The sequence below is a fragment of the Vitis riparia genome, chromosome 18 (genome assembly GCF_004353265.1).
Source record: "Vitis riparia cultivar Riparia Gloire de Montpellier isolate 1030 chromosome 18, EGFV_Vit.rip_1.0, whole genome shotgun sequence".
NCBI lineage: Eukaryota > Viridiplantae > Streptophyta > Magnoliopsida > Vitales > Vitaceae > Vitis > Vitis riparia.
In genome coordinates this window covers 2,343,742-2,370,732 of record NC_048448.1, presented here as the reverse complement: position 1 = coordinate 2,370,732, position 26,991 = coordinate 2,343,742, and the positions used below count along the sequence as shown (strand labels likewise).

General features: G+C 35.9%; 4 protein-coding genes across 6 annotated transcripts in view; 2 read left to right on the top strand and 2 right to left on the bottom strand.

The window, feature by feature from the left end:
• The window catches only part of LOC117906827 (protein translocase subunit SECA2, chloroplastic), a 35,849-nt gene extending 34,361 nt beyond the window's left edge, over positions 1 to 1,488 (top strand). For 2 of the 3 annotated variants that reach the window (XM_034820056.1, XM_034820053.1), the window contains 4 exons: positions 267 to 341; positions 418 to 605; positions 831 to 970; positions 1,129 to 1,488. In XM_034820056.1, the coding sequence (XP_034675947.1) occupies positions 267 to 341; positions 418 to 582 (240 nt within the window). In that variant the 3' untranslated portion in view covers positions 583 to 605; positions 831 to 970; positions 1,129 to 1,488. The remainder of the gene's footprint in view (positions 1 to 266; positions 342 to 417; positions 606 to 830; positions 971 to 1,128) is intronic. The other variant, XM_034820055.1, reaches the window with a different exon arrangement.
• A 10-nt stretch (positions 1,489 to 1,498) lies between these two features.
• LOC117906829 (amino-acid permease BAT1 homolog) lies at positions 1,499 to 3,976 on the bottom strand. Its single transcript, XM_034820058.1, has 7 exons — positions 3,750 to 3,976; positions 3,468 to 3,647; positions 3,172 to 3,291; positions 2,872 to 3,063; positions 2,439 to 2,744; positions 2,177 to 2,359; positions 1,499 to 2,069 (listed from the first exon to the last, which is right to left on the bottom strand). Exons 1-7 carry the CDS (start codon positions 3,846 to 3,848, stop codon positions 1,581 to 1,583), a joined length of 1,569 nt encoding a protein of 522 aa, XP_034675949.1. The 5' UTR covers positions 3,849 to 3,976; the 3' UTR covers positions 1,499 to 1,580.
• Positions 3,977 to 12,895: 8,919 nt separating this feature from the next.
• LOC117906345 (1-aminocyclopropane-1-carboxylate oxidase 5) lies at positions 12,896 to 14,612 on the top strand. Its single transcript, XM_034819337.1, has 3 exons — positions 12,896 to 13,103; positions 13,202 to 13,428; positions 13,631 to 14,612. The coding sequence occupies exons 1-3, from the start codon at positions 13,002 to 13,004 to the stop codon at positions 14,235 to 14,237; spliced, it is 936 nt and encodes a 311-aa protein (XP_034675228.1). The 5' UTR covers positions 12,896 to 13,001; the 3' UTR covers positions 14,238 to 14,612.
• A 2,992-nt stretch (positions 14,613 to 17,604) lies between these two features.
• Positions 17,605 to 26,025, bottom strand: LOC117906739 (NAD kinase 2, chloroplastic). Its single transcript, XM_034819906.1, has 8 exons — positions 25,645 to 26,025; positions 22,436 to 24,391; positions 20,448 to 20,569; positions 20,209 to 20,350; positions 19,861 to 20,085; positions 19,561 to 19,635; positions 18,822 to 18,923; positions 17,605 to 18,052 (listed from the first exon to the last, which is right to left on the bottom strand). Exons 1-8 carry the CDS (start codon positions 25,888 to 25,890, stop codon positions 17,849 to 17,851), a joined length of 3,072 nt encoding a protein of 1,023 aa, XP_034675797.1. The 5' UTR covers positions 25,891 to 26,025; the 3' UTR covers positions 17,605 to 17,848.
• Between the last annotated feature and the right edge of the window lie 966 nt (positions 26,026 to 26,991).

Genomic DNA, 26,991 nt, shown 5'->3' with positions numbered 1-26,991 from the left:
CAAACCATACAGATACGAATGAGAGGAATTACTATTTTCCTATTAGGTCTTCCTCTTAGATATTTCCAGTTCAGTTGATGAGTGTTAGATCCCAGAAGAGGACGGTAGTTGTCCCATTTGGAAAATAGGTTTCCTATGCTGCCATACATCTTCATTATCATATGAGCAATATTATTGGAAGAATGACTAGCACTTTTACTGGTTTTATAGAAGTTTTGTTTATTACATCATATTTTCCTAATATTTATTTTTCGCTTTGAACCCAGAGGGCAGTACTCGTGAAGACTTTAGATTGTTTCTGGAGGGATCATCTTATAAACATGAACAGGCTCAGCTCAGCGGTATCCTATATGTTTTTGTTGATCTGAATTTCTTTGAATTTCCAACAAGCAAAATCTTATGCAGAATGTCTGGCAGGTAAATGTGAGGAGTTTCGGCCACAGAAATCCACTCGAAGAATACAAGATTGATGGATGTCGGTTTTTCATATCAATGCTCAGTGCAACACGGCGGCTAACTGTAGAATCACTCTTGCGGTACTGGTCATCCCCGATGGAGTCACAAGAGCTGTTTGTGTCATAGGTGCAGAATAGTTCTCTTGAAGAGTATGGTTCCATCTTCTGCTTGGTCCACAGATCTGTTCTTTTTTTAAATAAGAATATATGTTTGTTCTTAGCTGTATGTTTCAGTCAAGGCTTTTGATATAAATCCTCAATTGTTCATTAGCATCTGATCTAGAGTGATTCTTTCTTGTTTGTCTTCTTTTTTAATGGGTTTAGTGTTATGTTTCGTGTCATAGCAGCAATAACAATTCTTTGTTTGAATGGCAGATGATTATGGGAGTTCTAAATAATATTCATCCCCCAGAAGTATTGACTTAGGACTATTGGATTGGAAACGATGTTGTTACTTTAAGGAAACGTGGTGTGCATGATGATGGACCTAGTCTATCCATTTAATAACATTCCAAGTAAGGTTAATCAAGTATGACTGATATGTTAGATCCAATCTGAGCACAAGATTCCAATGCTATTAGCCCCACATTTTTCATCAACTTTTCTTTTAATCTGGTTTGGAGCAAGTTCATATTGTAATTGCGGGGAAAACTAATCTTTGTTTGACTGGCAGGAAGATTGGGGGTTCAGCATATTGATCAACCTCCTGGAGCTGCATTCTCAAGCCTGGATTGGATGACCTTGCTAGTTAACAGAAACAAGTTTTTGCGTTTTGGTGATGCTAATCTATCAAGAAATGAGGTGTACCACCAACTCAACACATTTTATTCAAAATTGAGCCAACCGATCGATCACATTTTCTGATGTGGAAACTGTTGCATTGTGATCATATTTTATTCCACAAAAGGCATCACAGATCAATCTATAAAGGTGCAAATGTTTGAGCCAAGTATATTTATGGTTTTTCTATTTCACTTTGTATGGATTCTTTCCTACTCAATGATTTGAAATTTTGAAACTCTTACGTATCAAAGGCGAGCTTGTGCTTTAGCAAACTAGTAACTATGATGTCATTATGATAATTGTCAGACAATTTCATTTTCTTATTTGTTGAGCGTAATGCATTTAAATGCCATTGTTTACATCAATATTTCGAACCGGCCCCTTGAACCACTTCCTTGCATCCAAAACCCACCATAGCATGACCAGTGAGAGAACCAGGCCAAGAGCCACTGGCGCATAGTTGAAAGTGTCCCATGTGATAGGGTAGACAGTTGGCAACAAGAAGGCTGAACAGGTATAACATATCCACAGGAAGGCTACTAAGCAGACTGGCCTTCTTGCTCTCCCTAGATAAAAGGGTCCTGGTTTAAAATTCTTCTCAGCCATGACCAGCCTCGCAAATATAGGGACCGCATAGCCACCGACCCACCCAATGGTGCTTATTGAAATTATGGCAGTGAAGATTACGTCCAGTTTCAAGATGGGCAGCCCGAGAAGCATGCCGATGACCGCACAGAGCCACACTGCATTCCTGGGAACCTTGTACTTGGGATGAATTTTTCGCCAAATTGGTGAAAATGGAATTCCATTATCTCGAGATAGAGCATAAACCTAATCAGAGCATAGGGAAACTTCAGATTTGAGGTTCAATATGCATATTGCATGGATTTTGAGAGGAGTTTGCAATGAAAATGAGGAGTGAGAATGGTTTTACTTACAACCCTGGCAGCACTAGCTGTGACGGAAAGCCCACAAAAGAAGAAGGATCCCCAGATGATGCACATAAAAACTACAGCGCCGGTGGCACTCTGATATCTCCGGTGGAATGCATCGTAAATTATCTGTGCTGGTACAAGGCCCCCACCTGTCTCATTGTTTGGGTCGTATAAGTAGTTTGGATCCTGCATTTGAATTACAGTCTCATGTCATGCTATCTTGCTTGAAGAGATATGGAAACTGGAGTCCATCTTTAAAGGGTACCTGGATGCTGAAGGTGAGAGCTAAGTTGTAAGCCCATCCGAAGAATGAGATGATCCCAATACTAGAAAGAATTGCAATGGGGCCAGTTCTATCAGCACCCTTCGTTTCCTCAGTTAGATGGGCAGCAGTGTCGTAGCCATATAAACAGTAGTTGCTCAGGAGTACCGATAAAATTACAGCATAAGGTTTGCTAGATATTCCTGTTGATTCAGGTGCGGTTTCAAAATGAGTGAACACGTAAGAGGCTGGTTGTGTGGGCCGCGCCACCAGTGGAAGCATTATAATCACGACCAGACCACCAAGGATCTGCATATTTTGCATCAGAACTTGAAAATTGCATGGAAAGCAAGGAATTCTCTGAGCCGTATGCAGTATAGCGAATGAAGCAGAAGAGGGAATTCCAAGAAACAAAAAGGTTAAAATGCATACATACCTGCCACCATATGGAAATTATGCTAAGGAATGCAACGACTTGTAGTGCAAACGTGTTGAGAACTGCCCAAATGATGGTGAGGCCCACATACATGCCTAAGAATACGCCCTTAGAAGCGAAGTAGCCTCCCCCCTTGTTATTTCCAGTGGCCAAAAGAATGATAAATTGCAGTGCCTGAGATCCTGAAAATGCCTAGTAGAAGCATAAAACACAGGTTCATCATTCATTGTTATCATTATTCTTAGTCGAAAAGATGGCGTTGGTGCTCAATGAAAACATGCATAAAGGAAGTTGCAGTACCTGAGCGCCAATTCCTGCAATGAGGCCGACGGCCTCGAGCCATGCACAGCACCACGACGCGAATGGCCCCCATCTGGGTCCGGCCAAATGGGCAGCCCAGAAGTAGAGGGAACCAGTTGTCTGTTTAGAGTTCATTTTTGACAACAAAGATAAATTCCACTAAGTAGATTTCCAAAAACACACTTCGAAGCAAAAAGAAATGATATTGATTTACATGAAGAATGGGGTGCAGGGGAACATGGTTTTCTTAATACAAATCTTCTCCTAATATCGGTGTTGGGGAAGACGATACTTACTGGGAAAGAGGAGCATATTTCAGCCATGGCAATTCCAACAAACCATGTGAAAAATGTGACCACAACCCATCCCCATATTAAGCTGGCAGGGCCTGCATATCGCAGACATGAACCATAAAGAGGTGTCCCTGTGAAAACCGCCATGCTCGAGAATGTAATTGCCAGGGTCTTAAACAGAGTCTACAAAAAGAACCCAAGATCAATGAGACTTTATTCCCTAAAAAAGAATGGAAAATTTCATGGAATTCTTCAAAATACATGACATGGAAGAAACTACATAACCATCTCTCTTCTGAGTTCTTGCTTGTATCCAAGCTCATTGAGCCGCTTTTCTCCAGAATCCATCTCCAGGGCACCCGACTCCGTATTGAAAACCTTCATGGCTACCACAATTTGTTGATGGAGGATTGAAAGAGCAACAGCAACAAGAACACTCCAGGCTCTTTATATGAGAATGGTGATTTTGATTAAGTCTTCATATTTAGTCAAACAATGAATGGATGAATCTGACACAAAAAGGAACTGAGGTGGAAGATGAATTAGTAAAAGAAAGAAGGAGTGTAAGCGAGGTTGTCATATAATAAGGAGAATATCTGTGGCCTCTTTGACTTTCTATTGCAACCTGTAGCATGTTTCTTTTGTCTACATGTGCAAGTCCAAGTAACGGTCAGCAGTGTAAAGCATGCGGTAATGTTTGAATTTCTGTTAGCCCAAAAAGTAATAGACAACTCGAGTTTGAATAATTTCCCTTTCATAGCCGCCACTCTTTATCCTTCAAAATTCATGAAAACGGACTATGTTTCTGTTGATTTGACCAGAGAGAGTCTGTGGTGGATGACAGAGGCCTAAGGCCGAAAAGTCTGAAAGCTAAAACCAAGAGCAACCGCATCATTGACATTGAATTTTTTATTTTTCTCTCTGGTTTTCTCTTGATCTTAATCTCCATTCAATTCAAAATGCATGGCATTTAAGTTAGAAGTGCAAGCCTTCTTACTCTTTCGTAACCAAAGTAAATTATGTCAAAATATAGGAGATCCAAGTTGGAAAATTTTATTCAAGCATCCTTTTCTAAACTACTTTTAGTATTTCAAATATTTTGAATATTTTGGGATGTCTTCTTTATTGGCTTTCTTTGTTTGACCGTCTTCTTCCATTTTTTTTTCCCTTTCTGCCGGGTCTTCTTCCAAGAAAAGGCTTGGCCATGTGCAAAGGAATATCCCCATTACAGTTGGGATCAGACCCCTTGAAATTATTCAAGCACATTGAAATTATTGTATTGTATAAAATTTTTTACTTTCATTGACCTTCAGAAACTTCAGACTAAATTCAGTCTCAGTGGCAAGAGCCAAGGCACTCCATCCTTGGATTCATGGACAATACCAAGTTTTGCCCAAAAGAAAAATAGGTTGACCTTTGGAGCCTAGAGCAGGCCCATGGCATCTTTTGCAGATAGGGGCCATGATTTGGGCCTAATTGAAATATTAGGCCCATGTACAGGACGGGGATTTGGGCCTAAACTATCTATTAGACCTGAAAATGCATTAATGCATGTTGGGTTGGGTTTGTAACTAACCTAGCGCATGCTCAAACCCAGAAACATTCAACAATCCAATTTAATCCAGTCTTTTAATATAAGGTGCTTAACCCAAATTCAATCCAACCATTTGATGGAGTTGATTTATATGTATAAATTAAAATCAAGTTGGATTGGATTGAACTTTCCTCTGCATTATTTTGTATTAAAAAAATCCATATATTTATACAAATATCTAAATAGTAAAAAAGACATTTTTTTAAGGTAATAAAAAAATATTTATCTTTCTAGCAAAATAAAATAGTATATAATATAATAATATTTTGAATTTTGTTCTTTCAAATTAAATAAGTAAATAAATATCATTATATAAAATTATACAAATTATAAATATTATAAAGAATATTAAATGAGTTCATTTTAGATTTAAGTTGGATAAACTGATGTTGAAGCCCAACCCAAATTAAGCTTGGATTGAGAGTAAATATAACCCAAACTCAATTTAAGTATTAAGCCTAATTGTCTACATTCATTCAAAAATTGCATCAGGTTCATGTTGGGTTAGGCAAATTAACGCAAATTGCAACCCTATCACCTAGGAATGGCAATGGGACGGGTCGCCCCCATCCCAACCCTACCCCGTTTATTAAAAACAATTCTCATCCCCTTCCCGTTTAAAAAATTAAACGAGACCCACCCCGCCCCATTTAGCTTTTAAATTTTTTTTTTTTTAAAATTACTTTTTAAATTTTTAATTACATTAAAATAAATATATTTTATAAATAATAAATTTATTATATTTTTTATAACTTATTTGATTAAATTTTATTATTATTATCTATATATTAAAAATAGTAAAATAAAATTTTAAATTAAATTAATTTTATATGTAAACGGGACAGGATGGGGTAATACCCAAACCCGCCCCGGATTTTTAAAAAAAAAATCTCATACCCGTCCCAAACCCGTTTATTAAATTTAAAGTCCGTCCCATTAGGAGCGGGGCGGGGCGAGTACCCGAAAAAAACCCGTCCCATTGTCATCCCTACTATCACCAATGACCCTAAGTCACTTATTAACTATGATAACACATGTTTGAGGTAAGTCTAACCTACTTGAAATCAAACCCCACTATAAGCTTTGATTAAGAAGGTTGAGCCAGGATTGAGTTGAGGTTCCACCAACTTGGTCTCAACGCTAGGATTGAGTTGAGGTTTCCCCGACTTAGTCTCAACTCAAAATTGATCTAACATATGCTTTACATACATTTCATCATTTTTATAAATAGTAATGTTAGATATAAGTATATCATTAGATGCCAAACATTAATGTTTTTGTTAAACACACCCTCACTAAAAAATTTAACTATAATTACAACACGCTTGGGGCATGCCTAACCAAGTTGAAATCAAACCACAAAAATTGTAAGCATTGATTGAGAAGTTTGGGTTAGATTAAGTTAAAGGTTTTGCCAACCTAATCTTAACCCAAACTTTTGCTAATCCCACCAGTTTCATTTTAGCTAACCTCACTCTTTGATCATCAATCATGTGATACCAATCAAAGTACTCTTCAATTATAGCTAGCCAATCAAAAAATTGAGTAGCATCCACTTTTCCTTCAAAATCATGAACCTCCATTCTTACTTGCTTTGTGATATCTTCAGTGGTGTCATAAACTTCATGTCTTCTTTCAAGCAACCCTCTAGCCCATTGAGATATGGGGTGTCGTGGTGCTTGAATTGTCTCTTACTCCTCCGCATTTTCCTAGTTGTTAGCTTAAGATGTTTCCTCTTATTCAACATATGATGACTCATTAATGGGTTGAGATATTTGTGTCTCAACATTACTTATCCAAATATGGAGACTATCAAGTTGATCCACCATTTGAATCAAATTTTTTGAGTAAGTCTTCATGTTTAGTCAAGCAGGGAATGGAGGTGGAAGATGAATTAGTAAAAGAAAGGAGAGCTGAAATGGCAGAGTGTAAGCAAGGTTGTCATATGATAGGGAGGCTTTCTGTGGCCTCTTTGAATCTCTATTGCAACTTGAGGAATGTTTCTATTGTCACCATATGTGCGAGTCTTAACGGTCAGCAATGTAAAAGCATGTTTGAATAATTTCCCTTTGATAGACGCCACTCTTATCCTTAAAACTTCATGAAAATGGACTATGTTTCTGTTGATTTGGCCAAAGATAGTCTATGGTGGATGACAGAGACCGAACCAAAATTAAGGCACAAAATTCTGAAAGCTAAAACCAAGAGCAACCGCATCATTGACATTGATTTTTTTTTTCTCTCTGGTTTTCTTTTGATCTTATATATTCTCCGTTCAATTCAAAATGCATGACATTTAAGTTAAAAGTACAAGCCTTCTTACTCTTTCGTAATCAAAATAAATTATGTTAAAATATAGGAGATCCAAGTTGGAAAATTTTATTCAATCATTCTTAAAAGCTGGCGTTCTAAGCTACTTTTAAATAGTATTTGACTGTGATTTTAGAAAATATATCTAATCTTTTTAATATTTAAAATTTTTTATCTTTCAAGTATAATAAAAAAAAAAAACTAAAAACACTTCTTAAAATCACTATCAAACGCTTTTTTAGTATTTCAAATATTATAAATATTTTGGGATGTCTTCTTCCATTTTTGTTTCTTTCTTCCTTCTAGTCTTTTTCAAAGAAAAGGCTTGGCCATGTGCAATGGATATCCCCATAATAGTTGGGATAAGACCCTTCGAATCTACTAACTCCTTCGTATTTGTATTATTGTATTATATGAAACTGTTACTTTCCTTCACCTTCAGACACTTCAGACTAAATTCAGCCTCAGTGGCAAGAGCCAAGGCACTCCACCCTTGGATTGAAGGGCCTAAATTTAGCCCAAAAGTATTAAGGTTGAACTTTGGGGCCCAGATGAGGCCCATGACATTTTGCAGCTATGGGCCAGGATTTGGGCCTAAACTGTCTGTTAGACCTGAAAACTCATTAATGCATATTGGGTTGGGTTCGTAACCAACCTAGCGCATGCTCAAACCAAGATAATATGTATAAATTAAAATCAAGTTGGGCTGGATTGAACTTTCTCGTGTATTATTTTGTTTAAGATAATAACAAATATCAAAATATCTTTAAGATAATAACAAAAAAATAAAAATAAATTTATTTATCTTTCTATCAAAATAAAATAGTATATAACATAATAATAATTTTGAATTTTATTCCTTAAGATTAAGAAAATAAATATTGTTATATAAAATTATACAAATTATAAATATTATAAAGAATATTAGATGAGTTCATTTCATATTTGAGTTGCATAAATCTTGGCTGAAGCTCAACCCAAATTAATTTTGGATTTAGAGAAAATATTTTAGTTCCATAAATTTTGGCTGAAGCCCAACCCAAATTAATTTTGAATCGAAAGAAAATATTACACAAACTCAATTCAAGTATTAAATCTAATAGTCCAAGTTGGTTCAAAAATCACATTAGGTTCATGTGGGTTAGGCTAATTGGCACAAATAGTAAGCATAGGCTCATATGATAGGAACCCGATTCATATTAATATTAAAATTTTCTATCAATTTCTAGTTTGGGTTTCAATTCATACTTGAAGGATCAAAATTTATTGTTTTATATGGGGAAGAGTTATCTCTAAATTAATCATTATTAAATATTCACCATTTATTTAAGTGTAACAACCGATCTCTATTTTTATAAAAATCATCCAAAAATACATAAATGAACTCTATAGTTTTTAGAATTTTATATCTTTTAATATAAAATCCTTATGAAACCAGTTTGATAGCTTGTCATTTTGAAAACCTTTTTAACTATATATAAATAACATTAAGGTTTTCATTTAGAACAAATTTTCAATCGATTTAGAAAAAAATAAAACCGATTTAAGCACTTAGATGATTTTAGATGCTCAAGTAAAAATAAAATGCATGTTCATAATAAACCAACATCTTATAAGAAGATTCTAAACAAATAGTTTTGAAACAAAAGCTGCCATTCAAACCTGAACAAAAGAACGGTCAGTTGAAAATCTCGATCCAGGTTAAGTACTTCGTATTGACTATTGAACCAACCCAGAAAGCAGCCACCCCAGACTCTTCCAAACCTAAACAAAGCAAATAGTATGGCCCTTTGTAACCAAACTCTTCCAAAGCAAATCCTTTGGTGAATATTATAATATGAAGATGACAAACAGAAAAACTTGTATGGGCAATGACAGATGATTATCCTTATTATTATTTCATTATCACTTACACCTATTCCATGTCTTAATCTTACTTGAATTGGATTTAATTAATCCGGTGGCCAAAAAATAATAAACAAATCCACAAATGAAAACCCTAATGTCATTTAAAGCAAAATATATAATAAAACTCATTAATTTCTCATCTTTTGTTAATCAAATAGAGCACACATACAAGTAGAAAATAAAGAAAAATACAAGAGTTTTTTAACGTAGTTCGGCTGTCAATGCGATCCCTATGTCCACATAATGCACAAACATTCAATAATCTACTAATAAAAAAAAAGAAAAAAAAAATGTTATAACGGTGAAACCCTCGAAAAACACCTTTTAATTACGATCATATTCTCTCAAAAAATAAAAATGTTAAATGTACAATAGAGGTAAACTCATCATTCATCACATTAAAAAAAATTTCTAGAAAACACTACCCTCCTTCAACCCCCACTAGCTTGTTGGGAAGGCCGACCCCTTAATATCTCAAACGAAGCACAATATAATTTATTCAGATTTCACAATCCAATATCTTTTTCTTTAATTATGTCCATTGACAAATAGGTTTCTCATTTATTTATCGAAGGAGATGATTATTTTAGGAAATGGTGATTTATAGTTCTAAACGATCCAAACAAGACTGATATAACAGTTGATTAGAAAACTATAATATGGTTATCTAGGTAGTTGAATAACTAAACATGAAAGCTTTGGATAATAATTATTTAAAGAAGTTTGAAGTTGTCAACTTCTGAGATTAGTTATCATGGGGGCTGCTCAAATTTTATGGTTTAAAAATCATAAAATAAATATAATAATAATAATTTTATGTTTTCGAAACAAGAATATACCATTTTTGTTGACTAATGGAACTATAGAGTAATTAATCAGTCACAGTCCAGTTGAGAAGGAGAAGTTATTCCTATTCTTTGATATATATATATTTTTTTCAAATGAAACATAAGGGGATCAATGGACGCCGACCACGCAGATGGATGACTTGCATGTATTTTATTTTTTAAGTAACAATTATTATGATGGGAGGGTTTTGGTTTAAAATAATAATAATCAAAGACAGTGACCATAAACCAAATCTATGTGCAGGCACTCTGGACCAGTTTTTGGTTCCACCCCACCATGAATGCCTTGTGAGAGACACCATTACTCAGACTCATGTGGGGGGAGGGGGGAGTCTTCTTAAAATGGAAGGAAGGGAATCACCAGCATTCACCACCATCTCATCACCATGCATGAATATTACTCAACTTCACCCCTTCCAAGGTGCCCTTCAATCCAGGGGCACTGTCTTTGGGTTCAAGTCCTTTAATGGGAGCATCTTTTGGGTGGAAAAGGACACCTTTCTCCACACTTGGAGGGAGCTGTCCCTTGTGGGACGAAGGGCGGTTTTGGGATGTTACCAGCCCCTTTTTCTACAGGTGATCCTTGATGACCTTTCATTACTAATAATTTAACATGGGAAAAGGGTATAATATTGGGTGGGGGATCAAAAGGAAACCACATTTTATCCTATGATCTGGGTCCAGCTTTGCATGTCTTAGGTTTGGTAACAATGGCAACTGGGTGGCCCATTTCTGCCTAAACCAAACCAAACCAACCCAACCCATTTTTATCATATTATCCTCTACTAAAAATACTATTACAAGATGGCCTATGACATGTGATATGATTTTCTCAATAATATTATTCCTCCTGATATGTTTTCGATGTCACCCTATCAATCTCAATATTCCCATGCCCATAAAGAGAAAAACAATTATATCTTACTTTGTTGCCTTTTGCCCCCCTTAATATGGCGTTTAGAGGTGGCAACACCAACAAGGACTAATGCTATGTCTTCATAATTCATTATTAATATTTTTAATTTTAAAAAAAATTTGCACCCTCTTTGTTGAACTACCAATTTGATCGACAATATATAAGTCAATAATGTATATCAAGTTAGTTTGGACCGTCGCTAAACGTCCCGTCTTATGTAACCTTGTTTCTAAAACTAAACTTCTCATAAATTATCTAATAAACCAATCATTTTCATTAATGAGGATGGTTGAGTTAGATTTAATGTCTAATACTTGGAAGTACTGTTTAGTAAGTAGAAGTTGACCAGAACTGGTTCAATTTCTTGCCAGCTCTTCACATGGTATTAGGGCACAGTCCTAAGAGCCTATTAACTCATTTAATCTTCCAATTCTGCAAAATGAGTTGACCTCTGACCATCATACCCATGTTCTCTGGTCTACAACCTTCACAATTTTTTTTTTTTTTTTTCTTTCCATTCCAATTTGGAGGGCCATTATAGTTTGCAAACCCTAGATGTGGCTCCAAATTCAATGAGTGCACTCATTGGGTCACCCATTGGTGGATTGTATTGAAATATTACTCTAACCCAGTTCCATTTTCATTAAAGTAGTACATCATTCTTTTTTTTTCAATTAAGAAACAAGTCTTTAATTCAACCAATTCAATATAATAAAAACAAGCTCTCCGAAGTTAATTTTTGATGCATATGCTACAATTTTCGATCCATTTAATGAATCACCATTGTTTTGGGCATGATTAAAATGTATTCATGATTGAAAACAATGATCAATAACCCTTTAATTATTTTATACTAAGTGAAGTTGTAATGTGAATTAATCATATATATGCTCTGATCAATGCAATCTAACCGTTTGATCAATGCAATTATAGAAAATACCCCTAAAGTACGTACAACAAGTACTGGCAATGGGGTGAAGCTAATTTTCTAATATAAAGGTCCTGATCAGACGGTCCTGATTGTTATTTCATCAGAAATGTACCCTAACATTCGGACAAAAGGAATCAAATCAGATGGCCAACCATATGCCAAGTGTAGATGGTTGAATTACAGTTCATTCTCTTCAAATAAATACCTTCAAGTCCCAATCATATGGTCTTAAACGTATAAATATATATTGGAAGTTGACAATGGATTAAAATTAGGGTTTTGATGATAGCTTTGTTTATAAAAGTCATCTTCCTTGCCTTCCTTACCCCTCAAACCATGCCTGCAAATCAGTTCATTATTTTAATCATATACATAACGGTTCATTAATTGCACACAAAAGCATGTCCATCTCTGAAAGTCAAAGCACAAGATAACGGGATTTGTCAACATGATGAACGGTGGTAGTCGGTAGAGATTTAGATCAGAAGCAAAACCATCACAAAAGAAGATGAAAACTTGCATGTGAGTGATGTGGGGTGGTGTCAAACAACTGGCTCATGATGAAGGGAAGGGTCAAATCCATTGGATGAGAATCACCCATCATGAGACGGCCCCACCATGGAAAGAATCAAGAGGCCCAGAGGCGCCATATGGCAGAAACCCAGATGGGGGTTATGAGATAAATGAAAAAATAATTAAGAAGATAGCAGCCTAGCACATCACCTGAAGGGAGAAATGGAGAAAACTTGTGTTGTGGCTAACCAGTATGGAATACACAACCATTGACCTTGTTGGTGTGTTGAATTGTTAAAGAAAATGTCACCCTCACCGCCCATCATCATATAATATACCAAGGGTTGACAACCAAACTGGGGTTTCCAGTTCGTAGAGCTTTGCTATAAATAGGCTCTGGCCCCAGCTGCTTCAAACACACAAGTAATTCAGCTACAAGCATAAACCGCCATAACCACCTCCTTCTATCTATCTCCCATACACTTCTTCCTGCTTCCTTGTTTACATTTTTTCTTCAATGGCAATTCCAGTGATCGACTTCTCGAAGCTCAATGGCGAGGAGAGAGCCAAGACGATGGCTCAGATCGCTAATGGATGCGAAGAGTGGGGATTTTTCCAGGTATGTATGCAAATCCATATACAGTTAGTGACAAAAGATTATAGTGGTTAAGTAATCGAGGTTTTATTCATAACGTGTTTGTTTTTTATATGTTGCAGCTGGTAAACCATGGAATTCCTGAGGAGCTTTTGGAGAGGGTGAAGAAGGTGTGCTCCGAGTTTTATAAGCTGGAAAGGGAGGAAGGTTTCAAGGACTCGAGGCCAATCAGGTTGCTGAACGAGTTGGTGGAAAAGAAGAGCGGCGACAAGTTGGAGAATGTGGACTGGGAGGATGTCATCACTCTCGTAGACGATAACGAGTGGCCCTCTAAAACCCCGGGATTCAAGTAAGTAGTAAACTGTACTAAGTGATGTGTGTAATACATTTTGATGTTTTGTGAAACTTATGAATGATCATAGCCCGTTTGGCTGCATATATAGTGTAGTCCCAAAGAAAAGCCAATTTCAACTTCCAAATATGTTGTATTTTTAACGTGTATAAAGAAGCAGGAGGCATAATCTAAAGACTTTTGAAATTGATCATGACAGGGAAACCATGGCGGAGTACCGCAAAGAACTGAAGAAACTGGCGGAGAAGGTGATGGAAGTAATGGACGAAAACCTGGGCTTACCAAAGGGGTACATCAAGAAGGCATTCAACGATGGAGAAGGAGACAACGCCTTCTTCGGCACCAAGGTGAGCCACTATCCACCATGCCCTCATTCTGAGCTCCTGAATGGTCTGCGAGCCCACACCGACGCTGGCGGCGTCATCCTGCTCTTCCAGGATGACAAGGTGAAAGGCCTCCAAATCCTCAAAGATGGGGAATGGATTGACGTCCAACCACTGCCAAACTCCATAGTCATCAACACTGGAGATCAGATTGAGGTTCTAAGCAATGGCATATACAAGAGTGTGTTGCACAGGGTTATGACCAGCCCAGATGGGAACAGAAGATCAATTGCCTCGTTCTACAATCCCCCTCTCAAAGCCACCATAGCACCTGCACCCCAACTTGTGGAAAAAGCTAACCAAGATGATCTAGAGATGGTTCAAGCTTACCCCAAGTTTGTGTTTGGTGACTACATGTCTGTGTATGCTGAGCAGAAGTTCCTCCCAAAGGAACCAAGGTTCCACGCTGTGGGGGCTATGTAAGTACTACACAGCAAGATGCATGGGTGTTTTGCATATGGAGGAGACAAACCAGTCAATTTTCTTCTCTTATTTTTTTGGGTCTGGCCAGGGTTAGTAATTAATATATATAGGGTGGTAGTGATTGAAAAAATTTTGCCAAATGGCGAAAGGCAACTGGCCTGTCTTTCTCTCAAACTAGACAGAGGAGGATGGAGCTGAAGTTGGGTATGAGCGTGTTTGATTTAGTACTGTTTTGTTTTGTTGTGTAATTTTGAGTTTGCTATGTAATGTTGGTGGGATGTGTGCCACGTATAATGTACTCCTTATGAGGAGTATTTTGCTTTGTACATTATTATCATCAATGTTATTGTTAATTAATTAAGAGTGTTCTCTATCTGTCTGTTAGTTATTGAACTGCTTCTTCCATATTATCCAGTTTCATGTTATGTTCTTGTTCTTGTTCTTGTATTCGTAAATTTAGTAGTTTGTCATGTACTTTGAAAAGTTTGATTAAAGAACTTAGCATTACTATTTAAGGAAAGATTGTATGAGATTATGAAAATGTAAAGCAATAAAATAACAAAAAATAAAATAAAATAAAGAAGGGAAAGCATGATGAGAATCAACAAGCATTCAAGGATCCATCGTATGTTCCACTTGGGCCTATTATTAAAGCAAGATCCAAAAAGATCAAAGAAACACTTAATGGGCTAATTCAAGATATTTGGGTTGATTCTAACGCAGGACATTCCAAGCTTGGCCCAAAGGAAGATGAAGGTGTAATAAATTTAATCCAAGCTATTGAGGACTAATTTGGCTTGATTGGGTGTGATTTATGGCGTGGATTAATGACCGATTGACTTTCCAACTCCATGTCAGTTAATAGACATTTTTCCTATTCTAGAACTTCTAATTTCAGGCCAAACCTACCTTAATTTTAGACTTTTATTATTTAGAACTTTTTTAGCTATTTTCCTATTTTGGATCTACTAATTTCATATCAAATCAACTTTTATTTAGGGTTTTAATATTTAGTAAGTTTTTTTTATGACATATAAATAGCATGCACTCATTGTAATAGGGGATAATTTTTATTGAATAAAAAATCAGAAAAGGTGAGGTTTTGCTCTTCTTTTGATTCTTCAAAAACTGTGAACTTATCAGGGATTCTTCCTTGTGGCGTTCAAACTTTATACGCCTTTGGTTCGTGATTCCATTATAATCATTGGGTCAAGGTCTGTCACTTATACTTTTGGTTCATGTTTCACTTATAAACGTTGGGTCAAGGTTCTATCAAAAATCTGTATTTTAACTTTCTTGGGCAATTATTCAAATACTGTTTGTTGGGTCTCAAATCGTGTCCATTGAGGTTCGCATCATTTGGTATCAGAGCTCAGGTTCTAAAATCAATTTTCTATACCTCAATCGACACGATTTGAAACCCAACAAATAGTATTGGAATAATTGTCCAAGAAAGCTAAAATACAGATTTTTGATAGAACCTTGACCCAACGTTTATAAGTGAAACGCGAACCAAAAGTATAAGTAACAGACCTTGACCCAATGATTACAATGAAATCACGAATCAAAGGTATAAAGTTTGAACGCCACAAGGAAGAATCCCTGATAAGTTCATAGTTCTTGAAGAACCAAAAGAAGAGCAAAGCCTCACATTTTCTGATTTTTTTATTCAATAAAAATTATCCCCTATTACAATGAGTGCATGCTATTTATATGTCATAAAAAAATTACTAAATATTAAAACCTTAAATAAAAGTTGATTTAGTCTGAAATTAGTAGATCCAAAATAGGAAAATGGCTAAAAAAACGTTCTAAATAATAAATGTCTAAAATTAAGGTAGATTTTGCCTGAAATTAGAAGATCTAAAATAGGAAAAATGTCTATTAACTGACATGGAGTTGGAAAGTCAATCGGTCATTAATCTACGCCCAATCAAGCCAAATTAGCCCTCAATAGCTTGGATTAAATTTATTACACTTCATCTTCCTTTGGGCCAAGCTTGGAATGTCTTACGTTAGAATCAGCCCAAATCTCTTGAATTAGCCCATTAAGTGTTTTTTTTATCTTCTTGGATCTTGCTTTAGTAATAGGCCCGGAACATACAATGGATCCTTAAATGCTTGTTGATTCTCATCAAAGCAATTATGAACAATTAAATATTAATTATTTTTCTCATTTTAAGTCTTTATTTTAAGTTAATAAAATAAACAATTGAGAACAAAATAAATATTAATTAAATTTAATTATTTTGGTTCTTCCTTTTACTTTGGAAAAACTATCCCAAGGAATTCACTTTTATAAAATTACTCCCTACTAAGATTTATTTAAGACATAATTTACAGTTAGCTTCAATCCAAATTTATATGTGTTTTAGCCAGTAACATTTACCAGATATTAAACAAATTTTATTTTGATTTTTCTTGCTTTAGTATATGAGTGAATGTATTTCTTATTTTTTATTTTTAAAATAAATAATAATAATAATTTTTATATAAGAAACAAAAAAACTTACGTTAAAGAAAAAAGTTTCAAAAATTGTTTAAAATTTTTTTATAAATTTATAATTTTTATATAAAATATTCTATGTTTATATAAAAAATTTTAATTTAAAAAATAGAAGATAGAAAATGTACCCAAACTACACTTAAATTTTTACTTTAAGAAGCTGCTCCCTTCTCACCCAATCACATCAGTTTTATATACTAATAGAAAATAATTGGAGTAGAAAATTCATTGTTTTTAGTAAATACATTTTCTATGAAAATGTTTTTACAAGAATCATCTATTAAATATCTTTTCTGAAAACACTATAAATAAATTTCTAATTTTTTAAAAGTGTTTTTAAAATTTTGTCCAATATATATTTTTTTTTATACAAACAATTTTTTTTTACAAACATTTTCTATATTGAAAGCATTTTCTAAAAATACTGTCAAACAGAATCAAAGTTTCATTTTCTACAAGATTCGATTTTCCTCTCTATGCTGTTAAATCTTGACTCAATCATGGCTGGGAACCCTGGCAAACCAGGGCATGGCTTAGAAAGTCATGGGAGTAATGGAAAACAACTTGGGTTTACTTAAGGGGATACAGTGAGAAGGCTTGCAGTACTGATGGCACCAAGGTGATGCAATACCACCTGGCCCTCGACCTGAGCTCTTGTGGATGGTCGCCGAGCTCAAACTGATGCTGGGGGTGTCATCTTACTCTCCCAAGATGACAAGGAGAAAAAGCCTTCAACACCACAAGAACAAGATAATGGTATTAAAGAACTAATACCAGGTGGGTCCTGGAGATTTGAATGATTTCAGTACAACGATTAACCAAAAAGCGGGGGGCATGTGAGTGATGTGAACTGAAGCTGAGTTTCATAAACATGAAAGAGCTGTAGGCTTAATCTTTATTACCATGTATCAGTGACAGTATACAATTACATTTATTGGGAAAAGTGAGGAAAAAAAATGGAAGCCCCTATTCTGATAGGGAGCCAATATTGGTGATGAATAATAGTTACTCTTCACAGGTTAGATTCGCTGTAGTTTTCATAACTTACTAACTAAACTGTACAGTAATTTATACAAACCTTGGACCTGGGTTTTATTTGGAGGCTTCAAAGGGCTTTCTGATCAAGCCTGTCGTTCCAGTTCAGGCAACGGACCAAGCTGTGGAACCAATCACCAGTTTGATCAGATTTGTTGACAGTTGGGAGAGGGTGCTGGCTCATGGATATTCTAACAGAATCTCCTCTTGAGAGTTGCTGCCTTCTCTTTCCATCAAATGAAACCCATGCATTGCTTCGTGCATCCTTCGGGATCTGTTATAAAACCATGTTTAAACCCTCTGAAACTGAAAACTTGTATTGACAAGAACCAAGAGTTATATGAGACAAATTTTGGTGGGAACATATGGAATATGCAACACAGCTTCCTTCTTGTAAACATGAAGCTCACATAGATGTGCCTGATAAAATGTTTGGAGAAGTCTAGATATTTAGAGGAAAGCGTATTGCAGAATTTTGATCCCACAAAGCTAATTAATAACTAAGATACAGTTCAGACAGAAAATAAGAGTACTTCTATATAAAATATAAAAGCTTTTACACAAAGTATGGACTTTACCTTGTGTTTATAAAAGTTACTTTCAAAACTTCAAATAATTTTAGCCAATAAATTTTTTTTTGTATACAAGAGTTACTACTATTTTTTGTTTTTTTAAAAAACAGAAAACAAAAAGTATATCCAAACAACACCTAAGATGATCATTAAAAAAATTAAAGCACTACTTTGTTGAGTGAGAGAACTTTTCTATTTTTTTCCTTTTTGTTGTTGTTGGTCGGCAAATAGGCAGTACAACTGCCATCTTAGCATGTGGCTGAGAAGCACATTAATCAACACATTGTGAAACGTTTATTATTTCAATGGACATGTTATATGGAGCAGCAAAACGGGAAAGATGCACAGAAATCCTAAAATTTTCTCCCAAAAACTTCCATATATAGCTTCAGCATTGGATGTCCAAGTTTATATAAATAAGATGAAATAATTTTTTCTTATTGAGATTATTCAACTCCTCAACAACCTTACCTTTAACTCAAGCCTTGCAGAATCTGGAAGTATAACAGGTCTAAATGAGAGGGAGTGTGGGCAAATTGGAGTAAACAGCATGCACGGAACATTTGGATGCACCTGCATTTCAGATTGCACATAAGTACATACATAACTGCATTGATAAGAAAAATGAAAGCATCATAAACCCAAAATCATTGATGGAACAAATTCAAACCGTTCGAGAAATATCCTGAAATCTACAGTATCTAAGAATTTCAAATATGGAGGATTTTTTTAAGATATAAATCCATGTGAATAAACATTCATGAATGCACAATAAGTTTGTAAACATATGAGACTGAATATAAATACCAAAAATAATTCAAAATGGCCACTTAAGAAATCAAGAAAAATATGAACTCCTCATTGAACAAACTATCTAAACCATACATATGTGATGCATCAGATAACGTTATCCTGAATCAAGGACATTCCTCTCAACATTAGTCAACTTGATCAGATTTCAATATGTAGATCAAAAGGGTTAAAATAGTAATGTCGAGGCATTTGATATCCATCTTTCCCACTGTTTTTACCAGGTTTTGCAATTTAGGGAAGGATTTCACATCTTTCTCTTGTATTCTCATCTTTAATCAAAATGATTTTTTGTTTCTGATAAAAAAAATAAAAATAATAATAAAAACTGCTGAATTAATAGATTTTTCTAATACCCAATTAGGTTTCTTGAATATAAAACTCAACAAAGCAAACATACCATGGAACCTCCAGCAGCTGTTGAGTAAGCAGTACTCCCTGTAGGTGTGGCAACTATTACTCCATCACCTTGCACCTAAAGTTCATGAAATAAATCAGATAAAAGACTGGAAATCTTATAAGAGGGAACAGAAAATTATAAGCCGTTTCTACATTAGATGTGTGAAATGTAAGCAAATGCCAAGCAGTAGTTGCAGTTACTTATTGAAGTAAATACTCTGTGGGAGCAAGTAGTAATGTTGTTGCAACCCACTGAGACTATTTAAGAAATAACTTTTGAAAAATGAATCACTGACTTTACCTTAGTTATAAGGCGATCATGTTCATAACATTCAATCTTAGATAGGTACGGGTTGGAGCCACGATCAACAACAATCTCATTCATGACATCAAATATTTTCCCAGGCATGGCATTTCCATTTCGAAAAATTTCACAACGGAGACGCATTCTCAGAGTTATATAAACGCCATCCAGTGTGCTGTTCCCATGGATGATTTGTCTTAAGTCCTGCCTGTAGTCTTCAAACTACATCAAAAAGAAAGATATAAGGAGTGAAGAAGAAAGATCAATTAAAAGAAAGTAAAAACTCTACCTCGAACATTCAGAAAGTAAATTCCTCAATCTTAAAACTCGAGTTAAATAACTTACTGTATGGGATGTGAGAAATCCAAGAGATCCAAGATTAAACGATACAACAGGGGGAACAGCATCTCTAAATAGATTTGATGCATGGAGTATAACGCCATCTCCTCCCAAGCAAGCCACAAAATCAACCCTCTCATGAAGATCACTGCATTAAGGACATCTGGGAAAGTAAGCAGAAGTGACATTGAAATAAATAATATTTAAAAAAACAGTACGTCAAGACTCTTGCTCTGATTCCTTACCTGGTATCTTGACTATAGAAAGTTTGAACAAATCCAAAACCCGGGATTCTTGCAAATATGTCATGCACTTCTGGTTCAACAAGAACATTCATCTTCTCTTGGTAAAACAAAAAAGAGGCAATCTGCATATCAGATAAAGAAAATGCAACTGAGACGGCTGTACACAAAATAACAAATTGCAGCATAAGTACACATAACTGCTTATAAAATACAAGTCATAAAATCTTCAAACATAACAGCAGAAATATCCTCCAAAATACCAAAATTCTGGACCTGATCTGAATTTAGATGATAATGTCAATCATCACATGTCCGTCTGAATGATAGGATGTTCAGGTATTTCAGATTTAGTTACAGGAAAGATGGAACTCTTGACTCTTAAATCTTAATAAAGACCATGTTTCTTGTATTGAAAAAAGGAATTGCAATCTCAAGCTAAAAATATATTACATAAAAAACCATAAACTTCCATTTCACATCTGGACACCATTACCTTAGGTAACTGATGACCATCTTCACAGATCACAAAATTAAAAGGAGGTGATCAACATTTTACCATTGGATTCTATTTTACATGGACAAACATTCTAGCTCTATAAAGACAGCATAACTATTGCTTATTTGACCATTCAGAAACAATAATCACAAGATAATAAAAGAAATGAATCTAGGGGATGTCAATCAAAAAGAAAAGTATGATAAGACACACCTGAAACATTCATGTCATTGGCAAGCATGTTTTCTATTATCAGCCTTTTTTGTAGTCAAACTTGCTAACAGGAAAGAGGTGAGAAAGCAGCTATGCCCAAGATGTTTTTAGTCCCCTTACCTTTCACATGCCCAGTTCCAGGCCTAGAGAAACAAGGAGAGCAGTGGCAGGATACGGTCAATGCAACACATATAGTTATACTTTCTGAACATCTGAATCATTTTAGAATGTTAAAAGGTTCCGATGAGTAAAGTTGAGTTCAGAAAGAGATGGGAAATCCCTAATACCAAGGTAACAAGAAAATACATGGGCTTTAGCATCAAACAAGGGCACTGAGCATCAGTAACACAAGGACATGCAAAGACTAAAATGACATAGTCACAGGAGTCAGCCTCCAATGTTAAAGAAGTTATAAGACACAGTACGAGAAAAGGGGGGGGAACTGCAGGTAGCTTTCTAAAAGAAACTAGACAAAACAGGATGCAAGTACTCAATCTTCTTTTCAGCCTATTTTAATCGCCAAAATGCTAATGCAAAGCCAACACCACATTATTGGTGTGTTTTAGAGACAAAGCCAAAAGACGGGGGGAAAAGAGAGAAGACAGACTGGAGGTAAACTGGCAATAGGGATATAATAAAATGGTTATTTGGTCTCTAAGGAAAGGGTGCCTGTTTCCATCTTTAAACCTTTATCTGATCTAACCACTTCTCTTTTTAAAAGAAAAAACTCCCTACCAGAAGAAAGAGAATTTGAACCAATAAAAGAAGCAGAAAAAAAAAATTAGAACAACAATCCAGCTGATCAAGAGTCCACATGGTTTACAGAGGAAAACAATGCATATACATTTACATTACATAACTATCTTGAACATTTTTTCTTTCTCCTAGAGAATCCTCCCTTCCTCTTCTGTACCTTTTCCCTATCTTTCTAATAGATTTTCATTTTCCATTAAAAAAAAAAAAGGACAATTACCTTGATGATTGCCTTAACAGCATTCAATTATTTCTGGGAGAATAAATCAAAACATTGAATCATTTACTATGCATTGTACCCAATGCAACTAGATCCTAACATGGACATATTATAAAACACGCAAACAACTATTCAGCAAACGAACTTTCTAGTTTTCTTCAACTGTCTCTGTATGTTTGCACGCAACCATAAGCATGTAAACAAACATACATATGCCATGCCTAATCCTTGGCACCCAAGATTGTGGCTGCCAGCATAATATTATTTAAAAAAAGTGCATCAAATATCAGGATCTAGGAAAGGTACCTCTTTAGCTTCTTCCATTAGTGCTTGTCCTAGCTTCTTCAACAATAATACAGTCTTTGGTGTAGATTTCCACATAAGCATCTGTTGCTGGGTACTGGGATGAGTGAAGGCCAAGGAGGATTCAGTTACCTTTTCTCTAGTACATGAGAATCCATCAGTGCGAACTAAGAACATCTCTGCTTTCTTTCTGGACTGAACCCTCACAACCCCTGTTGTAGAAGCACACATATTTCCTTCAATCTGTCCCAAGACATCATCACCTGAAACTATGGAGGCCTTGTCATGGCTTTTCTGATCCTCCCTAACAGTTGTAGATGTAGCATCCTTATTTAATTTGTTATTTACAAAGCTAGAGCCATCAGACCCAGTCATGGAACACCTTTCCCCTTTATAAAATCCATTCACAGTTGAACCAACAGAAACACAACTATCATCATTCTTAAGTGCCCCATTAGCAGCAGCTGAGCTCTGAGCCTTGGGAGATACATTTGAATGACTAAGAGACCCATTGGAACCACCTGTCTCCACAAGCCTTGATGCAGAACCAGTACCATTGGTTTTACTCCTCTGCCTTGTCCCAATGTATGTCTCTCCTAAAACTGGCAAATTCTCAAATCCTTTCTGTTGATAATTCAAATAAGTTGGGGGGGTGATCTTTTTACTTCTAAGAAACCTGGACATCTCTTTTTTGGAGAATACATCACAAGGAGGAAACTGAGACTTTAGAGGATCAATTTCCCGGCAGAAGCTCACCTGAGACCCTACCCCATTATCAATTTTTTCAATCGATGCCATACCTTGACTAGAATGGCTATTATAGGCACCATTACTGCTCTCCTCTTTGTTATCGAATGCTCGAGAGGCCTGTTCATGAAATACTCCATTGGAACTATTAATTGTATCTGAACTCTGTTGTAGAGACTCATTTTCATCCTTCAGGGATTTACTTTCTCTGACATCTGAAAGCACGTGCAGTTCTTCCCTTCCATCAGGATCTCGTGATAGAATTTCATTGGGAACGATTGGTTGATTAGAGACAAGCTGCAGTGCAGAGCGAGCCATGTACTGTCTCCATCTGGAAACCATAGCAGAAGTTCTCCACGCTCCTTCTTTACTGTGAAGATAGATGGGCTTTTTGCTGGAGTCTGAAACCAAAGATGCAAACTTCTCAACCTGCTCCATTGAAGGTGCAGTACGAGCTTCAACTGGAAATTTGACCAATTCAACTTTTCCAGACAAAACAGCATCATGTACCACTGCTTCATAGAAAATATCCTTCACATTCTCTGCTCTAAGATCTACAATAGTTTTATATCCTTTATCAATTAACCATTTCAAACCTTCCTCTGTCACCTGGCCACCACTCCAAAAAGCTGCCTCCTTAGATTCTCTATCTTCTTTTGAAGTGGATAAATAAACAGGATTCCAGTTTGCAAAGAGCATATGGCTGGGATAATCATCACCACGTGGAAAACCAGAATCATAGCAGACATTTTTCAGCCTCTGCAGTTTCCTCCATACATCAAAGCTTCGATCATCATCAGGTGTCAAATAGTTCTCAAGAGCAAAGTGCAAGCTCTCGCAACACCTTTTCATCTCACCCCGAAAAATGGCAAGTGGTGGAAGTTTGTCCTCCATTGCACTTACATCTGCAACACGAAAGGAACTCATGATGGATGATCTTCCAGAGAGAACATCCTCCCTTCCCTTGTTTAGGAGAGACAGCATGCAACCAAGCACAGACACTATCTTATCTTCCAATAATGGTTTTTCCTCAGATGTGAAATCATATGAAACACTACATTCTCCAGTTAATGGATTGCATAATGTGTCCATTAATGCACAATGAAGCCACTCGGCAGCTCGAAATATTCTACAGTATGCCTCAACCTCTGCAATATCCCCAGGAACTGGACCAATCCTAGGCAACTGTGATAGATCATGAGACCGGAAGGCCTTCAACATCAAAAATGTCAGTCTATATATAACACTTGTCCTAGAGTCATGAACTCATCATCTTTTCTATCAAGCACCCATACGAAAACAGATCATAAACTAACAAACAAGGTAAAAAAGGCAAAAGAAAAAAAAAAAGAACCTATAGTTACCAAAAAAGGAAAACCTAGAAGTGGATTACATCGGCTTCATAGGATAAAAAGAGGGATAGTAATAGTACAGATACGTAATCATTAGCTCGGTGTGTGGCATGAAGTTGTCTCAACTTTAAAACAGATTGGTAATAGCAGCATGTAGTTTCCATTCATATGATTGCTAAAATAGAAGCGCAGTCTGCAACTTAACAGGTTCACTGAAGGTCATACTTTGAATTTACTGGAAACGTGAATACAAACTCCAAAATAAATTCAATAATTAAGATATGCTAATTAACTCAACGGATAATGACATTGAAATTAGCTTAAGCAGTTAAAATGACTGATTATGTGGCCTTTGGATTCACGGATTTGACAGACGATTTGGACTTGAGTCTGCAAACCCAATTTCACTGTTCAGATAAACTTTAACAATGCGGATTAAGATTCTGGCTATGCGGATTTAGATTCTGGCTGAATCTGCAGACCAAGTCAAAACTCCCCAAATTGGTGGATTAGAAAAAGGATGTGTTATTTGGAATCTATACAACCTTGGAACTTTCAAATTAAAATCCAAAATCCAAATTCAGGTTTCAGACACCAGCTTAGTTAATTTGAGAGGGAAATCCCTAGAAGTTGGGATTTGAGTTGTTAAGTCTGTAGTAAACTCATTCAAGATCTTCATAATAAAGTGATGGGATCACTGCAAAATGGGTAACTCGAATGGCAGCAAGTGCCCTTTTTTTTTTGACAGAGCAAGTGCTTAATTAATATAAGGATTTTCAACATTTGGATCAATCTCGCGCACGACGAATCCTATTGGTGAAACCAAACATAACCCAATTGTAATTCCTTAAAGAACGTTATCAAAACCAACTGCAACGATAATCAACCCACTTTTTCTCAGTCCACAATCAGCAAAAGAAAAAACCTGATCAAACCCATTTCTCCTCTCAAAATCGTCACAAAGCCCACATATTCAAACAACTAATCTCCGCATAGAATACAATCCCCAATCAAATCACTACAGCCAATTCATCGAACACCATTCCTCCAAAAATAAACAAAACCCATAAAGATTCAAAGAAACAATCGAAAAAAGTATGATTAAAGAAAGACCTGAGAGTCCAAACCGAAGCTGAGAGAGAAAGGTTTGGAGAGCTCAGCGCTCACAACAAGCTTAAGACGTCTCCTGAGATGGGCCTTCCTCTGAGAACCAAACCCGAAAAGCTTGACGGCGCTCCTGGAAGTGAAGAACGGAGGAAGTTTGTAGGGGGTGAGATTGGAGATTCCGGTGGTCGAAGAATAGGAGGGATTCATGTCGACGACGACCACGCGGCACACCCAGAAGCCACATGCCACCATATGGAAGTAATGAGCGTCGTGTCTTTTCTGTGTTCTTTATTCTGGATTCTTATATTATGTTTGGGAATAATTTGATTTTATTTTTAATATATTAGGAGAATAGAGAAAAAATAGTGGATAATATCGGCGGAGGGCGGTGGTGGTGATGTTTGCTTGTGATGGTTCGTTGGTTTCCTCATTTGGGCGTTGTAATCTTTGATTCCCATGATTGTGAATTTGTGATGTTGAAGTGATAGGTATCCTCTTTTTTTTTCCTCCCCTTCTTTTCACTTTCTATTCCCAAATGGTTTACTTCTTAAATATATAGGGTCATTGTAAAAAGGCAAAAACTAATCACAAATCATAAATTTAAAAAAAAAAATAATATATATATATATATATATATATATATATATATATATATATATATATATATTTATATATATTTAAACTTCATTTATTGGAATATTAATTTTATTTATTTGTACTTAAATTGCATATATTTATATTCTTATTCAATGAATCAAGATTTACTAATCGAGTTTTATAGACTTAAAAAGAATGTTGAGTTGTTGATTTTAGCGTAATGTAAGTGCAGTGTCTCTTATTGAATCCTTGACCACTACCTTAGATGGCCTTGGCTTAGACACGGGTGAATGTGAAGTTTGAAGTCGTGGAAGACAAGCCTGCAGCGGCATTCCTCCAGTGGTATTTGAGATTACTTGAACGAGTAGATTAAGTAATCTAAAGCTTGATCTTCTAATCAACCAAGAAGGACTTTGAGAAGCCTCTCTCCTTTCTTTCTTTCTTATTGTTTTCTTCCATTTGCAAGTGGCTCTGTTAGAAAGAATGAAGGTGAAATAAAAAAAACACAAAAACAATGCAAATACTCTGCCCTAACTAACGATATACCGCAGCCAGAATCACTTCTCATCTCATTTCTTCTCTTTTAACGCACTAGGTGGCCCACAGCACACATTTCTGGTGGATGGTCGGTGGCCCACGCAGCATTACCGGCTGACCTTTCTCTCTTTAATTTGTAATTAAACTCATCCAACTCTCATTGGTGGCCCGTTGAGTTGACAAGAGAACAAATGAGTTAGACTCGCAAATAATGCACAC